We start from the raw sequence: 19,909 nt of genomic DNA, 5'->3' as shown, positions 1-19,909 counted from the left end.
AAAAAGACAAAACTGCCTTTAAAACCGCTTATAACCGAGCCAGGGAGGTAAGACGAACAGTTTTAAAAGTCGATGAAGGTGTTTTATCCGGTTTTGGAGTTCAGGAAGAAAAAACGGACTTTCGCGAAAGTTGAGAGAGGTAATGTGGACTTTTTCAAACCAAAACGGACAGTTTGTATGGGCCGAATTCCGACCCAACTGATACTAGCTGACTTGGATAAGAGATTAGAATTACATATTTTTATGTGTTTTTCAAAGAAAGTCGTAGAACTTAATTTTAGCTGTAGCAACGCATGGATAGCATGACAATTAAAGTTATAATGTATTTACGAGCATTTGTTCGTACTTTACCATAGGAAAAAATCTCAAGGTTGTATTTAAAATTGATACATACTTAATAGGACATTATCGTATTATTGTCAATATTAACATAGGTTATGGATGCCATAATCATCTTTAAAATTATGCATATAGAATATCAACTAATAATTTGTAGCTCTTAAATTCATAGAAAATGGGAAATATAAATTGATAAAGAACATTCTCTGTACCCATTTCTTTTAAATGTTTGATAGTTTTTCTCGTCGTAACGCACATATATATTTGCTAGTATTATTTATTTTATTATTTGATAACTAGCTATTCACCAGACATGGACAAAAAAAAACCTTTTGGATCGATTAGGGAAAGGAAATTGGTACCATACAAGGTGAAGGATCCGTCTAATTTATCTCAAATCTAAATTATAGTTGTGGTGTAAAGAATTTAAAAAAATTACTCCCTCTGTTCCTAATTAACTATCGCCGTTGGTTTCATGCCGAAAGTTTGACTCAATTTATAAAAAATACATGCAATATTTATATCTTCAAGTAAATTTATTAAAAAACTAGATTCAAATATCTATCTAATGATATCAATTATAAACCATAAATATTAATATTTTTTAATATATATTTAGTCAAAGTTGTTTCTCGGGAAGCGAAAACGACAGATATTTAGGGACGAAGGAAGTACTTTGTTGAATTCACTTTAAATTTGTGATTTTTGTATAAAAGGGTCTAACTATGCATTACGTGAAGCCGTTATATTAGTTATTCAGGTATTTCCTTTTTCTTGTGAGATAATATCATTGACTAAAAGTGTCATTTTTTTGGGTATTTTTGGGAACTCCTATGATTTTAGTAGCCATTTCCAACTCTCCGAACATATAAACACTTCTTGTGGTTTATCAAAGTTTATTCTCAATATAAAAATAATAATTTCAGCAAAGTAGTACCTTAGCATAAGCGCACTTTCTTAAATATGGTTTGGGAGAGGGTCTTTATAGTTTAGTATAAAAAGGAGAATAGTGCTGAGGTACTCATATTTCTATCTCGTGCTCATCCGTCCTCTGTCTCTTTTTACTTTTCAATTGCTAAGGAAAAAAACTTGAGACTACGCTTTTGTTAATATTTTTTTCATTTAAATGATTAATATATATCTACACATCGGTAACACGAACAAGCCATCACATTTTTATAACGAAAGTTCTTTAAATTCGAATCTCATTCCGTGAAAGGAAAAATAATTCAAGAAAAACTTTTAGTTGAGGCGTTTTGTTAAATTTGGCTTATGCTGATGCTTATGTTGATTTGTTGTGAGAGAAAAATAATGTTTATTTGCTGAAAAATACTGCTAAAGTAGTAAAAAATAGGTCTAAAATTCAGATGTGAGAGGAAAGAGAAAAATAGTGAGCATAATATTGCATTAGTTTAGTCCAAAACTCTCTGAATTCGAAATTGTTTATAGGGAACCTGTCAAACTTTGCAGACGTACTACGGCTACGGCTAACGGCACCGACAATAACAGGTGTGAATGGACCTTGTCAGTGACAGAAGTGCGGAGCATTGCCAGTGCGTACTGGCCGCCACCACTCGCCACTCGGCCCCCTTCCCTCGCTCCCCCAGAAAGCCGGCACGAGCCCTCCCTCCCTTCCCTTCCTCCAACCTGTTCCGATCCGCCCCGAGCCGGCCGGCCATGGCGATTAGGGCTGGCCGCTCGGCCCTCCACCTCCTCGCCCTCGCCTTCCTCCTCATCCTCGCCGCCTCCCCCTGCCTCCAAGGTAATGCCGCTCACGACCCGGCCCCATCTCCCCTTCTCTCTCTCTCTTCCTCGTCCCCTCCCCGCCGCGCGTCCGGGGATTCTGTCGGTCCGCGCGAGTCTCAAGAATGCCACGGCGGCGGCGCTAGATCTGTGTGATTTTTCCCTGTTCGCAGCCAGGGAACGGCGCCGATCGTGCGGTGTTGGGCTGTACCGGAGCAGATTGGGATTTTGGGGGGGAGTTTGTGTTGATTACTTGATTTGATTATGAGGTTGGACGGATGTTGGGAGTGGGTTATAGATGCGACGGCATGTGTAATCTGTGGGTTCGCATGTTGGGAAGCAATGAATCATCAACTTGACAGATTAGCAGTTACTGAAATGGTTCCAGTTAAATGATGTTTTGTGGTTAGTGTTGAGCTGTTGATACATTCTTTTTAGAAAGGTTGGTGTTGATACCTAGGTGCAACAAATCCTCACTGTATTTGGATGTTGGGAGTGGGTTGTAGATGCGACGGGTATGTATCCGTGGGTTCGTATGTCGGGAATCAATGAATCATCATCAACTTGAGAGATTAGCAGTTACTGAAATGGTCCCAGTTATATGATGTTTTGTGGTCAGTGTTGAGCTGCTTTTACATTTTTTTTAGACAGGTTAGTTTCGATACATAGGTGCAATGAATCCTCAACTGTATTTTTTAGAGCAGTAGAATTCAGGAATAATGGTATTTATAAATTTATAAATGGTTCAAACACTATCAGGAAATATGGATTTCATTGCTAAAATGCTAATGTTTCTGGGAATTTTTCGCTGTTGTTAGGATAACTTTCCTGTTGCAACTTGCGAGCCCTATTGTCGATAGCTTTTCAGTTTTCTGTGATGCAATGTGGGTGGGCCAGATGGCCTTCTGCACTTCAGACCATAGTCATGTATATCTAAGGATACATATTTTTCCCTGTCTGATACTGTGTGGCTATCCTCTTCCTCTAGTTTCCATGCTGGCAAAACCTCTATGGTTAATGGTTCTAAGAGTTTCATTCTTTGTTTCTATCTTTGAGTACAAAATGTCAAGCATCTGAATTGTTAACTGATCAACACTGGTGCACCATACCCCATGCCTACAGTTAGGGCAAATAAAGGCTTCCATGCAGCCTAGTATAAGGTGTAGTAGACTTCGGTTTACGATAATGCTACCTAGATTATTGGGTATCAGGGTTGTGAATTCTGGTAATAACAAGTTAGAACTTAGAGCGAAATCTGTTGCATAGATTATACATTCTATTCCTTCAAAGCAATTGCATCACATTTCTTCTAGTTTTAGGTTTTTTGTTTGCTTATGTTGCCTGGAGTGTGGCTCAGCAACCAAGTCCACCCGTCTTTTCTGTAAAGCACGCGTGTTTACAGAAGAGGGCGTGGGGGTAAATGCTGTCTTTGGATGGCTTAGAATCACATCTAGCATTTCATAGGAAAATTTGAATTGTATTTCATATTGGAATGATATCCTTACCCATTTAGAAGATAGCATCCCTTCACCAAACTACTCAATTCATGTCCTAACTAAAGTTTTTGCTCTCTTTCAAATTTGCTGTAATAGCAATGTGATCCTGTTCTCTTGTAGGCCTATGTTACAGTTTGCTCTTATCTTCGTAGGAACCATTATTTCTGCTGGAACCATTTTGTTGTTTGATAGATATTTTGTCTTCCTCGTACAATTAGAAGAAACTACATGCTTTTAGACATTTTTTTTCATGATTGTAGAATATATTTTGAGGGGTCGTGCTAATGCCATTGTTTCTGCTTTGTGCAGCTCGAGTGGACCATCGCAAACAGGTTAGTAAAATATTCTCCTGCCTTGTTTCTTTCTTCTGTGTGAAAAAATGTGTGATTATAGTGCCAGCCTTCTGTGATGTTAGATATCTGACTGGAGTAGGCGACCCAACTTTGAATTGCAGAATATCTGCTCGAGTCGGAAGGGTGGGTAACTGAGTATTAATACCATATATTTCTTATACGTGACTACATCACACTCATTTGACTTGGAACTTTAATTGTTAATGTAGATGGCCCCCGTCCCCCCCCCCCCCCCCCCCCCGGTCTTGAGTGCTTATCCTTGTAAACTGCAGCATATATATGTAGGGATGATTTAAACTGCGCTTGTTTCATTCCCAAAGTGCTTAACATTCTGCTTATGTCATTTTTCCATGGCTTACAGCTGTTCTAAAATGTAATCTTGTTTCACCTTATCTTGACCATTTTGATATTTCCTAATTGTAGAAATTAAGAGGGAGAATTGGTGTAAGGAAGAAAATGGAAGTAATGCAGCAGGATGATGAAGCGTTAGTTAAACTTGAGAACGCAGGTATCGAACGCTCAAAAGCTGTTGATTCTGCTGTGCTGGGAAAATACAGCATCTGGAGACGTGAAAATGAAAATGAGAAGGCAGATTCAAGGGTTCGTCTGATGCGAGATCAAATGATCATGGCCAGAATATATTCTGTTCTTGCCAAATCGAGGGACAAGCTTGATCTCTATCAGGAGCTGCTTGCAAGGCTCAAGAAAAGCCAGCGCTCCCTTGGGGAAGCTACTGCTGATGCCGAACTTCCCAAGAGGTGGTGCCTACTCGAACTATTTTTGGGCCTAATTTTCAGTGATACTGTTTTCTCTCTCTCTGTTGATTCATCTCTTTCCTAATTTGCAGTGCTTTGGATAGAATCAAAGCAATGGGCCAAGTTTTATCAAAATCAAGGGATCTATTGTACGATTGCTAGGAAATTACCGAGCGTTTGAGAGCAATGCTTCAGTCAGCAGATGAGCAGGTCCGGAGCTTGAAGAAGCAGAGCACCTTCCTTAGCCAGCTGGCAGCTAAGACAATCCCAAATGGCATCCATTGTCTTTCCATGCGCTTAACAATTGATTATTACCTTCTGCCTCCAGAGAAAAGAAAGTTCCCCAATAGTGAGAACTCGGAAAATCCTGATCTTTACCATTATGCTCTTTTCTCGGACAATGTTTTGGCAGCATCAGTTGTGGTCAACTCAACCATCATGAATGCGAAGGTTAGTGTAATACCATCTTCAAGCTGGAAGTGTAATCTCTTCATTGTGTGTACCATTGAATGACCAATTATATAGCACTCTTGATTTTCTTGCTATAAATTTGCAGGAGCCTGAAAAACATGTATTTCATCTTGTTACTGACAAACTGAACTTTGGGGCCATGAACATGTGGTTTTTGCTGAATCCACCTGGGGATGCAACAATCCATGTGGAAAATGTTGATGACTTCAAATGGTTAAACTCTTCTTACTGCCCTGTTCTGAGGCAACTTGAGTCTGCAGCCATGAGAGAATACTATTTCAAGTCCGGTCCGAAAACACTCTCTGCTGGCTCTTCTAATCTGAAGTATCGAACAACAACAACAACAAAGTCTTTAAGTCCCAAACAAGTTGGGGTAGGCTAGAGTTGAAACCCAGCAGAAGCAATGTTCAGGCACGTGAATAGCTGTCTTCCAAGCACTCCTATCTAAGGCTAAGTCTTTGGGTATATTCCATCCTTTCAAGTCTCCTTTTATTGCCTCTACCCAAGTCAACTTCGGTCTTCCTCTACCTCTCGTCACGTTACTATCCTGCCTTAGGATTCCACTACGCACCGGTGCCTCTGGAGATCTCCGTTGGATATGTCCAAACCATCTCAACCGGTGTTGGACAAGCTTTTCTTCAATAGGTGCTATCCCTAATCTATCACGTATATCATCGTTCCGAACTCGATCCCTTGTATGACCGCAAATCCAAGGCAACATACGCATTTCCGCGACACTTATCTGTTGAACATGTCGTCTTTTCGTAGGCCAACATTCTGCACCATACAACATAGCAGGTCTAATCGTCGTCCTATAAAACTTGCCTTTTAGCTTCTGTGGTACCATTTTGTCACATAGGACACCAGAAAATAATATGAAGTATTGAAACCCAAAATATTTGTCCATGCTCAACCATCTAAGATTTTACCTCCCCCAAGTTTATCCCAAGCTGAATAAATTCTTTTCCTGGATGATGACATAGTTGTCCAGAGGGATCTAACTGGACTCTGTGAGGTTGACCTTAATGGAAATGTAAATGGAGCGGTGGAAACATGTGGAGCGAGTTTTCATCGATTTGACAAGTACCTCAATTTCTCAAACCCAAATATTTCTCAGAATTTTGATCCTAATGCATGTGGTTGGGCTTATGGAATGAACATGTTTGATCTGGAAGAATGGAAGAAGAAAGACATTACTGGGATTTACTAATGTTTTTTTAGGCGCTAGGCGTTTTGAAGACGGTGACCCCTCGCCTAGCGTCTAGGCGTTTTTCCCTTTTTGTATTTCAGCATATATATAGCTGAATAAATTATATAAATAATTAAATATAGTAGCAGAGTGAATTGTATAAAAGGAGATAAGGTCCAATAGACATACCTTAGTTGATATAAAAGTGTCATTCATGCTTAGTTCATACATTGATACATAGTTGATAGTTCATACAATACAAATGTGATGTTCCTACAGCAATACAATGGACCATATCAGTAGTTAAAATGTTAAATACAAATGGACAGCAGACCATATGAACAATACAAGTTAAAAGATACAGGTTAGATACTTATTTGAATGATCTTAGTCTTCTCCTATCCATCAGACATTATTAGCACTCAGCAGCAAAGGAAAGCCATTTCAGAACACAAACATGCAGGGATAACAGTAGCAGCAAAGAAAATTAAATGCATAGCAGACCAGTAGGACAATACAACACATAATTCAGTTCTCAAAACACAGAAGTACAGAACACAGGCACATAGGCATAGACTGCAGGAGTTCTAAGTTCATAAGTTAAAAGATACAATTAAAAGATAAACATGACATGATAAAGCCCCACTGCCATATCTTCTTCAATAGGGTTTCATATATTCACCCTCATTCTCATCAAACTCTTCTTCGGAGTCAAATTCTTCTCCTTCATAAAGCTGTCTCACTCTTGCACTTCTACGCAGCTGAAGTTGTTGGTCTGCTCCCACTGCTTCTCCAATAACAGACCAAGGTATCCCTGTACCTTCCATCTCATCTTCCTCATCTCTATAGACAACTGTTGCACATTCATCTCCATCCTCATACAGAAAACCCTGAGCTTCAGTTGTGTCACTAGACAAGAGAACATCAGTGGTTTTCTTTGACACTATCCTTTCTTTCTTATTAATCAACTTGGAGTTGAATTGAATAAAGACCAATTTGTTGAGTCGGGTTATAGTAAGCCTATTTCTCTTCTTAGTGTGTACCTACAAATTAAACAATAGAGCATATAAATATTTCCATTCCTGTAAGTTTACTGCTGAAATCTGGACATTAGATAGAGAGTAACCATTTCAAATGTACTCCAATTTCTTTCACAGCCTGAAGAGCTTGATGTTAGAGATAGGATCCTTGTTGCCATCTTCTATAAAGCTGGTGTTTCAGTTCCATACAACCGCCACCAAGATGCTGAAATAAATGAGCCATGTAATGTCAGTTACAAACTTACAATAGAATAATAGATGCAAATAGCTAACAGCCATGTAATATGAGTTACCTCTACCTGGGTTGTAATCATATTTTTCACAAGCCTTTGCAAGCTTCTTGTTAAATGGTCCTTCTCTATCCTGGAACTTCTTTAGTTCATGGTTGGCAGTCTGATCTTGCTTGTCCTCATCATCATTATAAAAAGTCTCTACACAACTAATAAATCTCTGTTATTGTTGGCTCATCAAAGATTGATGGGTTAGCATAGCTGTAGTATGGATTCAGCAGATAGGCAGTCAAATGCAATGGAGAATCAAGTCTTTCTTTCATCTTCTTGTCAATAATAGCAATAACTTTCTTGTAGCGGGTCTCAACATTGCCATAGGCTTCCTTGATCTCTCTTTTTGCCTTCAGTAGTTCTCCATATAGGAAACACATTGATGGCTTCACATCCCCATCAACCAAACGAAGAACTTTGACCAATGGCTCAAAAACACTCAAACACAACTTCACATCCTTCTAAAAGGTTGGACTCAATATGGTTGCTGTTGCATCTTTTCCCTTTTTTGACTTCACATCCTTCAATGTGTCCCACCTACTATGAACCACCATCTTTCTTAGTTGGTCCTTCTTCTCTAGCATGCTGTTCAAAGTGAGAAAAGCTAAAGCAAACCTAGCCATCCCTGGCCTTATTATCTCTTTCCCCTCTGTGAAGTGTCTCAAGCACTCTAATGTTCTTGTGTGCCCATAGACAAATATGGTGAATGTCTTTGCTTGGTCAATCACCTTCTTGAACCATGGCATATTGCCAATTCCTTGGAGCATCAAATTGATCGTGTGAGTTGCACAAGAGGTCCAAAAGATGTTTGGTCTCTTCTCAGCCAATCGATTCTTTGCGCCTATGTTGTTAGAAGCATTGTCTGTCACTACTTGCACCACATGATTCGGACCAATGTCTTCAATAGCTTTGTCTACTAGTTCAAAGATGACTTCACTTGTGTGTGACACATCTGACATCTCTTTTGAGCTGATAAAACTGGATCCATCAGCACAATTAGTGCACAGGTTCATTATGCTTCTCCTCTTCCTATCTGACCAAGCATCAGTCATAATAGAGCACCCATTCTTCACCTTCTCAGCATCACGTTCTTGCAGCAAACTCTTGGTTCTTGCATATTCTTCATCTAGCAAACTCTCTCGCAGATCACACTGAGATGGAGGTTCTAGTCTAGAACCAAACTGTCCAATTGATTCACACATTTGCTTGAACTCATCATTGTCACAAGCGTTGAATGGTATGGCTACAAATGATACAAAAAGTGTAATTAGTGTTCAGTTCAGGCATGTATTCAAATCTGAAATGTAAAACAGAAATGCATAATAGTAAATTACCATGGTTATAGGCCCATCTTGCAATATATTTATGCACCTCATGTGTTCTTTGTTTCCAAAGTTCCTTGTTCAACTTCTGTTGCTGCAAAGATTCAGATTTTGTTGCTTTAGGATCAATAGCACGTGTCCACTTATCAATGGGTCCTAATTTGTGAGGCTCTGAACTTCCAACACAAGTCACTTCATCATCCTCTGTTCCAACATTCATGCTCCTTCTTCGCATTTGTTCCAACATTGGCCACATGTTCCTTCAACCGATGGATCCCTCCTTGGCTCCGATGACCACAGAACTTGCACTCGACCTTGTCCTTATTGTTTGGATCCACCAGAAACCCATACTCCCATCCCACATCATCTGAATTCCTTTTCAGGACATTCACTTCCTCCGGAGCAACTTCTTGCTCCGACATTCTACATGAAGAGAATGCAGAGGCATATGAAACTATAATTCTACAAACATGCAAAGGCATATAACAACAATTCAAGAAATTAAGCTGCAATCTATAAACATGCAGATAGTAGGTACACAACAGACATCAATCATTCAGATTTCAGGCATATTAGATAGCAGATGTTAGTACATCACAGATGCAGATAATAGATGTTAGATACAGAGCAAGAACAGCAGGCATTCAGGCATATTATATAGCATCAACCAGATCTCCAAAGGTATTAGGTAAACAGCAGCAGCACACAGGCACACCGCACACAGCAGAACAGCACAGGCGTACAGAGCAGGAAGATGGAAGGGAGCAGTCGAGCAGAGGAGAGAGGAGCAGGGGGTGGGCAGACCTCACCTTGGGCTTGTGGAAGGCGGCGACGAGGACCTCTGGACTCAGTGACTCCCTTCCCTGGTGGGCTCGAGGAGGAGCTCTGGACTCGCCTCCACCCTTCCCTGTGTGACAGAACCGCCCAATTTATACAAGATCAAGTATGGTTGTCCCCGCTAACACGTTGACACACCCATACTTTCACTCATATAAACCCGGTAGTCCGCCGAGTGTCCCGAAAGACCTCGGTAAATCAACATCACAACCAAGATCGCGTGATTAAGCAAATACACATCACATACATCGGGTTGCAGCGGAAATAATATTACAAAGGGGTTAACAAATAATAGTACAAGTTTGGGTTTCAAAACCGCTTAGTGAAAACAACATAGCTTTCAAATGATTACATTAATATAAGTTCCAAATATATTGCTAGCATAGTGACATCATCCGACAAAAGCATATAGATGAGAAGTAAGTATGGAATCACCGAGCCCATCGGTGGTTAGCCACCATCATCAACAGGTCGAGAACATCACCTGCAACAAGGTGGGATAAACCCTGAGTACTCGAATGTACTCAGCCAGACTTACCCGTCTTAAACCAAAATAAAGCGACACCAAGGATTATGCAAGGCTTTCTTTAGTGGGCTAGCTGACTTATTTGCGAAAAAGCATAAGCTATCATGAAGAAACCATTTTAAGTACTTTGCATCATCTTTATTATGGCCTATCCATCTAGGTAAGCACCTATACTATAGCAATCACTTGATTAACCAATAACATCCAGTTACCAATTTAGATTTAGCATATCCCATACCATCCAGATAACCATCATTGTTCCATAATAATTACTACGATGAAGTAACTCGAGTCAAGTGCTCACTATCCAGGAGCGATGGCGATTCGAATCGATAACTAACCAGCTGGTGATTTATTCCTTACACAAACCTCACTCACCCGCTAAAGTGAGATATTAATCACCGAGTCAACTTCCCAGGAATCTCGAGTTTGCCAGGAACCACATGTACCCGGGGGCCGACCGACTGCACTTTGGTCTTATCATCTCGCCCCCGTGTCCTACCACACCTGCTCCGGCACAGTGCGCTGCGGGCAATCTACTCGGCCCGAAAAATCTCCCAGCTTCGCGGTCGGAAGGTACTTTATCCGGCCAGCTAAATGTAAGGCATGCGTTCAACATGACTCGAGGGCCAACAACGATCGGTCCTTAATCGACACAGACGGAAACTAACAGCACCCCAGAACCCTGTCTGGTTGCCTCCAACTTTTTCCGTCCGGTCTCCAATTATCCATCACATATGGTTAATTCCAGGATATCATTCTTTCCATAGCTAAATTCTTCCAGTAACCACCTATAATGTAGGTGACCGGATATCACCGATCGCTACCGGTCTAAGCAAGGCTAAGCAGTTATTCGATCCTGACCTAACAGGGTAACAAGGTAGTAAGGTAGGCAAGGATAGTAATAAATGCATCAACGGTTTCAATCAACTCCTACAACTTAATGCAACAATATATATAAACTCATATATATAGAAAGAATTGCTTTTATAAAGTAGGAGACTTATAATGCTCCGGGGCTTGCCTGGGATCCGACACAAGTCAGTTCAGTTAGCTTGCACCATCCTGGTGACATCTCAGATCCTAGCACTCGCTTAGTCCTTCCATCTTCGGGACAGATACTCCATACATCGTCTTCGGATTCGGCTCCAACATCACGTCCTTCACGTGGTTCATCTAGCGTACCTAGATGAGATGCAAGATGCAAGTGCATGAATATGAAGAATAGTACCATGAGACGCATCACAAATAGCAAGCAAGACAAGCATCGTTTACACTAAACACACTTAAGTACTTTGCGAGGCTTAACTTAACATCACACAATCTATCATGCTAAGATAACAAAGAATATTATACATGGCACATAAGTCTCACAAGATCTCAGGTGTATTTAACTTAATTACCAAGGACGTGAACCACACTTAGCAACAGGCAAAGCAAGTCAAGGTGACGCAACAACTATAACCGAAATAAGCCAATTTCTGGACTTGCAAACAGCAGCTTCATAAATCAATCATATCTGGAGTTTTATAAATCCAAATGATATGAAACAAGACATTCTGGAAAGCTTAGGAAATTATCTACATTTCATCTTTAATCATCTCAGCATGATTCTCAAGTTAACTAAGTCAAATATATTCATTTACCGAAACTGGTCTACAATTGACAGAAAACAGCCATTTCTGAAACCCAACTTTAAACAGCTATAACTCTTAAACTACTTGGCCAAATGACACCAATTTTTAATAGAAGCTAGATACATGAATTATCTACAACTTTTGTATAAACAAGTTTCACAACAAAGCACATTATCATGAAGAACTTTGCTAAGTTCCCAGATCTATCCATAAACCACATTGGCAAGAAAATAATTATTAACTTATGTTGCAAATACATAATTAGGCAAAACCAACTTTACCAACATGTCACACATGACTAAAGAACACCAGAAAACCTAGTGTCCATGACCAAATAAATTCTTTTAATGCATTTCTTAATTTATTTTAGATAATAAGGTGACTTAATGAACATATACCAAAAGTGCACAATAACTTCTACAAAAATTACAGTGGCTCACATATCCTCTCAATAGTCTACTGTACAAATTTCACTCCATTTGGATATGTATAGCAACCTCTATGAAAAAGACAAGTTGCTAAAGCAAGAATTCATGTGAGAGCAAGATAAACCAATAACTCACTCATACTTCATCCAATACTCATGAAATTTTTACCACACATCAACTATCACATGAGTAACATGCCACAAAAATTTCACTTCATTTGGAGCCCTAGATCTACAGTTATGAAAAATAACAAATTCAACTAGCATTACAACCTTACTGCACAAATCTATTTTTACCGCAAAATATTTAAACTAAAACATGCCATATTATAGATCCACTGCATAGACAATTTCACAAGGATTCCAAAAAGTCTTCATTTACTATTTTACGAATTTTCTACGATTTACTATGAATTTCCAAAGTTCCTGCAAAATAATTACAAACCAGTCCTACGGCACTATTCACCTGAGTCTATGACAATGCAGATAGGACCCTGAACTTCGTCGAATTGTCGTATGACGTCCTTGGCGGGATTTTGAACAGGGAGGTCGTCGGAGCTCGTGGAATCCGGCCGGAGAAGGCACGTCGTCGTCGGCTGAGGGGCGGGGGAGCACTAGGGGGTCCTTACGCACCCGCCGGAGGCCTCGGCTCGGCCCGAGGTGGCCTACGGCGGCTTGGCCACGCGCGGGCGGCGGCTACAGCGGCGGCGACCGGAGCTTCCACGGCCACGGTGGTGGTTTGCGACGGCGAGCACGAGCGCGACGTGAAGGAGATGGCGGCGAAGCTTAGGGCGGTGCTTGTGGGGAGTGAGGAGACTGGGAGCGGTGGGAACGGCAGCGGCCAAACTCGAGCTCGCGGCGGCAACCATGGCGGCCGCGTTCCGGAGCGCGCGCAGCACCAGAGAGCGAGGGAAGGAGAGTGGGGAGGCGAGTGAGTGCTCGGGCAGCTCGGGCGTTCGCATTTGGAGGCGCAGGGGCAGGGCAGCGCATGGCGCGGAGGCGGGACGCGCGGCGGCAATGGAGTGCGCGCTCTGTTGCATGGCTGCCACGGAGACAAAACAACGAACACGTGGCGTGCATCTCTGTGCCCGACTTGGGGTCCGTTTTTGGGCCAGCTCTGCTCCGAACTGGGCTATGGGCCTTGAAGCAAAATTCTTCATCTTCTGATGCTCTACAAACTTGATTAAGGGTGCTCGGCCATTAGGCTGTTGGATTAGCAGATAATTAGTACTAAACTTGATAGTGTCAGTGATTTGACAGCGACAAGCAAACATCCAAAATTGATGGTCGAAATGAAATGCAACTGGTGCCATCTTCTTGTATGTTCTTCCCCATCGTGTAAGCTCCAACTTTTATTTTGGGGTCAAGTCAAGTTACTTAACGAAATTTGGAGAACGCGAGACGTTAATGCCGATGTCGATGAATTTCAGACTTAGAATATTTCTAAGTGCTGAAATCAGCAGCAGGTTCCAACATCGAGCCTCTGTTTGACTTATTTCCAAGTTGATCTAGCTCTTGGTCCAAAAACAAAGTTTGTTCTACATGATATGGACTACAACTTTCATTTAAGGTCCAACCTCAAAACTGGTATAGAACCTGTTGTTCTACTTTGACCAAAGTAGGATCACGATGAAGCTTAAATTATCCTTTTTGATCCATTGGAGCATTTTCTTGGCATTTGCCCAACATGAACCTTTCATGACTTTTGTTGTAGAGTTAATCTAGAGTCATTTGGGCAAGGTTGCAAGGTTTGGTTGACGATCGAGAATTCCCTTCACTTTATAAAATAATTCAAGCAACAACATAACTCGTCATTTCATGTGACTTCTTGATTCCAAACTTCACGAAACTTTTCCATGGATCAATATAGATGGTTATTGATGTGAGACACACGAAGATATTCCAATAACACCACCCAAGCATATATCTTGAAAAGGGGTCTATAGGCGAGCAAAGGTGCAATATCCAAGTTTAGGTTGGGGCTCGTTTCTATAGGTTTGACCTTGACATCTTCATCATCACTTAATATACCATGTTTTAGCTCAAACCCATTGCTTAACTGGTGGCAAACACCTGGGGTGTTACAGCCCTCCCCCCTTAAAAGAATCGCGTCTCGAGATTCAGGACGAAAGACTTTTGTGGAAGAGAGACATGCTACCAGTTTCCAATATCAGCCAGAGCTTTAGGCTACATAGCTTCAAGCATAAGAGAGGCTAATTTGGTCAAGACACTTTCTGATACTTGTCCTTTGTAGTAAGTTTTGTCTGAAGAATTTCCTTCGTTGGCCTTCATGAAGTATTGTTACTTTGGGAGGAATCCAAGATAGCAATGTCCTACGTACTTCGTCCTTGATGTATGAAGAGCGATACAAACGTAGACTAAATACTTGCAGCATCTACTTCCCAAGTGGATATAGCACAGACCTTATGGACTTTGCACTAGATGATAATCTTCTGAAGGATACTCGTTGCAATGGTTCCATGTGTGCAGTTCTCTTTTTCTGATAACAATATTGTATGGTCTGAGTCTGCTGAGTGAGTGGTAAACATAGTAGCTGACTCTGTCGGCTCAACGTTCTCGATGATCATTCCTTAGGGAGCCTTCGTATCCAAGTTGCAACAGTGATCTAGGTTGGATCTGATGCAACCTCTTGGGTAAAAACACATATAAGGTACCAAAGGCATGTCAGCATTGGAGAACCATTGACGTAGAAGGATGTTAGCGAGGCTTGGAGGACAATACAAGTTGCAAGTAATCACAAAACTAGGGACTAGTTCACTACCAAGCAGGTTGAGCACAATTTGCCTTCGTGGTGCAGTTGCACAACAAGTTGGGTTGACTTGCATCGTAGCAAAACCAGCCTTCTTACTACATTTGTCTTCGAGACTTCCATTCCAAGGCCAATCAATATCTCAAAAACCATAATCCAAAAATCTGCGGTTTGACATCTTTCCAATTGCTTTCGAATTGCAAGGGCACAATTTTGACTTCTAGAACACCTTGACTGCTCACGCATTGCTGATCTAAGAGGGCAAAGGCAAGGCACATAGGGGTGCAATTAGTCTTCTCAAGGGTATGGAGGGTTGTCTAATCAGCAATATACCTACAAGTTATAATTCCTTGGCATGAATTACAAACACAACTGTCTAATGCAAATGATGATCGCAGTCACAACGGAATTGCAGATTCTGTACCCTTTTGTTTTCTATTCATATCTCACAAACTACAGCTCCATTATGCATGAATTTTGGTAGGCATACAGATCCATGAGTCTTCTAAATACTCACCAAAATTCAACTCAAACGAACACCGTTTGACCATCCAAACAATTCATCTACCAAAACTGTTGTGTTCTAAAATGGCAGCAACCGAGCCGACAAGGTATCTCTCAAATCCGATGTTTTACTCAGCCAATACTCAAACCAACTTAAGACATTGAAGGGTCCTAAGCAATGAATGAGATCACCAAGTTTGGGGTCAATCCAACTTCGTTTGAGTCACTAATTGTTGGCTTGAAGATGTTCGGTTCTGTACCTTAAAATGTAGATAGATTTCTCGTTCTTCTCTTTCTTTGCTTCATACGTTGTGGTGTGTGTTCTATACTCTCGATCCCTTTGGATAGCAGCAACAACCTTTCCCTAGCTGAGGATGAAGGCTAGAGTTTTCCTCACATGCTTCTTAGGTAACAATTTCCGCCGTTGATCTAGATACCAACTTGACTATGCACAAGCATTGGACTTGTGGGCTATTTTTACAGGGCACAAAACATTATTCCACATGTAGGGCATTTCTACATTGACAAGGAACCATTCCTATATATCCTTCGGCACTTCATCCAATAGAGTCCGGACACATGTGTAATTGGTACCTTGGGGCATAAAGATGCTAACTAAAATCAGGGACGTGCTTTCACTAGCTCCTACCTAGCCGATACCACGTCTTGTACTATATACGTGATTGTCAAAGATAGAATTGACTTGATAGCACATTTGGAGAAGAAGTAGCACCTGCATTGCGGGGCCAGGTTTGCTGTTTCCTTGATCAACATTGTTCTGTGAGATCTGGCCTTCATAGTTACCAAATAGTCGTTACCTAACTGAAGACTAACTTTCCTCTTGGTACAAATCAGTTGTCCCTCAACACTAAAAAGGTTCCAAATCTTTACTCTTGATAATAAAAATTTTAGTCAAAGCCTACAGATGGTCGCCATTGAAGTCAGCAGAATGGGGTCACACCAAAGGAGGTTGGTTCGTCTACGTCATCCTTATGCACCTAAAGATTGAGAACTTGGACAGGAATCTCATATATACCAGGTGACCTATTATAGCACATAATCTCCTGGTCCATTTATCATCCGACTGATAACTTGTTCAACCTTAAGTGTGGTGCACCTTTCTGATCCAATGAAAATGACATAAGTTGCTCACTAGATGACCGACGTCATTATAGGGGCAGTCACGTCGAGTAGAGTCACTTGTCTACCACCTCTTGCAGTCTATTTATGTTCCTGTTAGTGACCTGTTCTTCAAAGGTTAACCGTTGGACTACTCCAGAAGGAAGTCCTATTGCATCTAGTTCTGCATATAGATCTCTTGACATGATAAGGAGAGATAACCAAGGAAGAGCTCAAGTGAGAATAACATATTGGTGTAGTTCTGCAATGGATCATGACTAGAAACCTCGATACCAGCGCGTGCCGAGCAGCACAGCCTTGTGTGTGCACCCACAGGAGGCTCTCGGTTTCGTCGCGGCACCATAGATCGCTAATCGTGGCACCATTACTGAACATACAACCCACAAGAAATCTCACATGGCATAAATTGGGTTGCATAGGAGCAAGCACTATGCGAAGGAGGGATAGCAAACAAAGGTAGTCACAAGGTTAGGGGTCAACAAGCAGGGGATCCAAAAATCAAAACACAACGCAAGAGAGCATAGCTTAATTTCCAAAGACAACTGAGCAGGGGACTTCTTGCCAAATTTCCATATACGTCTTGTGTCCACCAAGTGATTACCAAAACTTGGACGTGGTTCTAGGATAGCGCTCTTCAACACTCATATGCTTACCGAGGACAAAAGGGGTGATAACTATGGCACTAATTAGATAACAAGCATGCATACCCACCACTTGGCTAAACTAGAGGACATTATAGGTTAAGCATGTAACCACAATTATTTCTAGCAAGGCTAAGCACACACTTTTCTCAAGCACTTCCTATTCAAGCAACATGGAACAAGGCATTCTTGTTTAACTTCACACAAGGAAGATAGTGCAATACATCGATCACAAGTTACTTAGAACAAAGGAAGGGAAGCATATTTATGCACAAGCACAATCATGATGCATGCTCGTCCTATTCGTCCTCACGAAATTGCCAGCCTAAGGTGGCAATCACGTTCTATGTCGGTGGCATAACACGTACTCTCTCGATATATAGCTAGTCGTCAGCTACATTCAATCTACGCATTCGTGGTTAGCGTACCTGCAGGTAAATTCATTGCAGCCCATTCCCATAAGAGATAAATAAGCACATAATGAAAATAGTAAACTAAGATACTCTCCATATATACATCCCTAGATGTATATACTTCGATATCCATAGCTACCCGACAGATATACCCACAATTAAGTACCTTCATATATACATGTGTGTAACATGTAAATATTCCAGTAACCACAGCTAACTCTCCCCTAGACCGATAGTTGGACGGTCATACTCTCACAACTCACACTTACCTGGTCGTAGAGGCAATTGATCCATACAGTACCATTCAAGCGAATAGCACCATACAATAGCACGCCGTATGGACAACGAAAGAAAAATTGCAATAAAGTACATCCCTTAAAGTTAGTACTTAGATAGCCACCTAATAGTCCTTAACTGGGCATAAAGGAAGATGTCGCTAGCATAGTTTTACAAATAAGTTTTGATAAATTTGCCTGTAGCAAAAGTTTTAGTTAAAATAGACATTTTAAAACCAAAACTTAGCTTTTAAAACTATATACCTGACAGTATTATGCTTAATCTCGCTCTGATACCAGCTGTGACAGAACCGCCCAATTTATACAAGATCAAGTATGGTTGTCCCCGCTAACACGTTGACACACCCATACTTTCACTCATATAAACCCGGTAGTCCGCCGAGTGTCCCGAAAGACCTCGGTAAATCAACATCACAACCAAGATCGCGTGATTAAGCAAATACACATCACATACATCGGGTTGCAGCGGAAATAATATTACAAAGGGGTTAACAAATAATAGTACAAGTTTGGGTTTCAAAACCGCTTAGTGAAAACAACATAGCTTTCAAATGATTACATTAATATAAGTTTCAAATATATTGCTAGCATAGTGACATCATCCGACAAAAGCATATAGATGAGAAGTAAGTATGGAATCACCGAGCCCATCGGTGGTTAGCCACCATCATCAACAGGTCGAGAACATCACCTGCAACAAGGTGGGATAAACCCTGAGTACTCGAATGTACTCAGCCAGACTTACCCGTCTTAAACCAAAATAAAGCGACACCAAGGATTATGCAAGGCTTTCTTTAGTGGGCTAGCTGACTTATTTGCGAAAAAGCATAAGCTATCATGAAGAAACCATTTTAAGTACTTTGCATCATCTTTATTATGGCCTATCCATCTAGGTAAGCACCTATACTATAGCAATCACTTGATTAACCAATAACATCCAGTTACCAATTTAGATTTAGCATATCCCATACCATCCAGATAACCATCATTGTTCCATAATAATTACTACGATGAAGTAACTCGAGTCAAGTGCTCACTATCCAGGAGCGATGGCGATTCGAATCGATAACTAACCAGCTGGTGATTTATTCCTTACACAAACCTCACTCACCCGCTAAAGTGAGATATTAATCACCGAGTCAACTTCCCAGGAATCTCGAGTTTGCCAGGAACCACATGTACCCGGGGGCCGACCGACTGCACTTTGGTCTTATCATCTCGCCCCCGTGTCCTACCACACCTGCTCCGGCACAGTGCGCTGCGGGCAATCTACTCGGCCCGAAAAATCTCCCAGCTTCGCGGTCGGAAGGTACTTTATCCGGCCAGCTAAATGTAAGGCATGCGTTCAACATGACTCGAGGGCCAACAACGATCGGTCCTTAATCGACACAGACGGAAACTAACAGCACCCCAGAACCCTGTCTGGTTGCCTCCAACTTTTTCCGTCCGGTCTCCAATTATCCATCACATATGGTTAATTCCAGGATATCATTCTTTCCATAGCTAAATTCTTCCAGTAACCACCTATAATGTAGGTGACCGGATATCACCGATCGCTACCGGTCTAAGCAAGGCTAAGCAGTTATTCGATCCTGACCTAACAGGGTAACAAGGTAGTAAGGTAGGCAAGGATAGTAATAAATGCATCAACGGTTTCAATCAACTCCTACAACTTAATGCAACAATATATATAAACTCATATATATAGAAAGAATTGCTTTTATAAAGT

The 19,909-nt window shown here is 41.1% G+C and overlaps 3 protein-coding genes across 4 annotated transcripts; 2 read left to right on the top strand and 1 right to left on the bottom strand.

Moving 5' to 3' along the window:
- Positions 1 to 1,905: 1,905 nt before the first annotated feature.
- LOC136540852 (polygalacturonate 4-alpha-galacturonosyltransferase-like) lies at positions 1,906 to 5,705 on the top strand. 2 transcript variants are annotated; one of them, XM_066532915.1, is made up of 5 exons: positions 1,906 to 2,101; positions 3,888 to 3,910; positions 4,355 to 4,689; positions 4,779 to 5,136; positions 5,243 to 5,705. In XM_066532915.1, exons 1-4 carry the CDS (start codon positions 2,017 to 2,019, stop codon positions 4,846 to 4,848), a joined length of 513 nt encoding a protein of 170 aa, XP_066389012.1. In that variant the 5' UTR covers positions 1,906 to 2,016; the 3' UTR covers positions 4,849 to 5,136; positions 5,243 to 5,705. The 2 variants fall into 2 exon arrangements, with proteins under 2 accessions (XP_066389012.1, XP_066389066.1); XM_066532969.1 differs by lacking the exons at positions 4,779 to 5,136; positions 5,243 to 5,705 and adding an exon at positions 3,994 to 4,054 and having other exon boundaries at positions 4,355 to 4,550.
- LOC136451957 (polygalacturonate 4-alpha-galacturonosyltransferase-like) lies at positions 4,873 to 6,367 on the top strand. The gene is made up of 3 exons (XM_066452636.1): positions 4,873 to 5,136; positions 5,243 to 5,444; positions 6,141 to 6,367. The coding sequence occupies exons 1-3, from the start codon at positions 4,873 to 4,875 to the stop codon at positions 6,365 to 6,367; spliced, it is 693 nt and encodes a 230-aa protein (XP_066308733.1).
- A 1,458-nt stretch (positions 6,368 to 7,825) lies between these two features.
- On the bottom strand, positions 7,826 to 13,456 carry LOC136451946 (uncharacterized). Its single transcript, XM_066452627.1, has 5 exons — positions 13,264 to 13,456; positions 9,794 to 9,896; positions 9,204 to 9,412; positions 8,396 to 8,910; positions 7,826 to 8,128 (listed from the first exon to the last, which is right to left on the bottom strand). The coding sequence occupies exons 1-5, from the start codon at positions 13,454 to 13,456 to the stop codon at positions 7,826 to 7,828; spliced, it is 1,323 nt and encodes a 440-aa protein (XP_066308724.1).
- Between the last annotated feature and the right edge of the window lie 6,453 nt (positions 13,457 to 19,909).

The sequence above is a fragment of the Miscanthus floridulus genome, chromosome 1 (genome assembly GCF_019320115.1).
Source record: "Miscanthus floridulus cultivar M001 chromosome 1, ASM1932011v1, whole genome shotgun sequence".
Lineage (NCBI taxonomy): Eukaryota > Viridiplantae > Streptophyta > Magnoliopsida > Poales > Poaceae > Miscanthus > Miscanthus floridulus.
Note: the sequence above shows the minus strand (reverse complement) of the source record. Positions and strands in the feature narration are given on the sequence as shown.

What these genes read in the sequence shown, in the direction of transcription:
- LOC136540852 (XM_066532915.1), top strand. Translation starts at nt 2,017, where the DNA reads ATGGCGATTAGGGCTGGCCGCTCGGCCCTCCACCTCCTCGCCCTCGCC. An exon ending in CGCCTCCCCCTGCCTCCAAG is followed by an intron (nt 2,102 to 3,887) that starts GTAATGCCGCTC and finishes TGCTTTGTGCAG; the next exon opens with CTCGAGTGGACCATCGCAAA. An exon ending in GAGTGGACCATCGCAAACAG is followed by an intron (nt 3,911 to 4,354) that starts GTTAGTAAAATA and finishes TCCTAATTGTAG; the next exon opens with AAATTAAGAGGGAGAATTGG.
- LOC136451957 (XM_066452636.1), top strand. Translation starts at nt 4,873, where the DNA reads ATGCTTCAGTCAGCAGATGAGCAGGTCCGGAGCTTGAAGAAGCAGAGC. An exon ending in CAACCATCATGAATGCGAAG is followed by an intron (nt 5,137 to 5,242) that starts GTTAGTGTAATA and finishes ATAAATTTGCAG; the next exon opens with GAGCCTGAAAAACATGTATT. An exon ending in AGAATACTATTTCAAGTCCG is followed by an intron (nt 5,445 to 6,140) that starts GTCCGAAAACAC and finishes ATGATGACATAG; the next exon opens with TTGTCCAGAGGGATCTAACT.
- LOC136451946 (XM_066452627.1), bottom strand. Translation starts at nt 13,456, where the DNA reads ATGCAACAGAGCGCGCACTCCATTGCCGCCGCGCGTCCCGCCTCCGCG. An exon ending in GGTTGCCGCCGCGAGCTCGA is followed by an intron (nt 9,897 to 13,263) that starts GTTTGGCCGCTG and finishes TCTGTCACACAG; the next exon opens with GGAAGGGTGGAGGCGAGTCC. An exon ending in TGCGAAGAAGGAGCATGAAT is followed by an intron (nt 8,911 to 9,203) that starts GTTGGAACAGAG and finishes TATCATTTGTAG; the next exon opens with CCATACCATTCAACGCTTGT.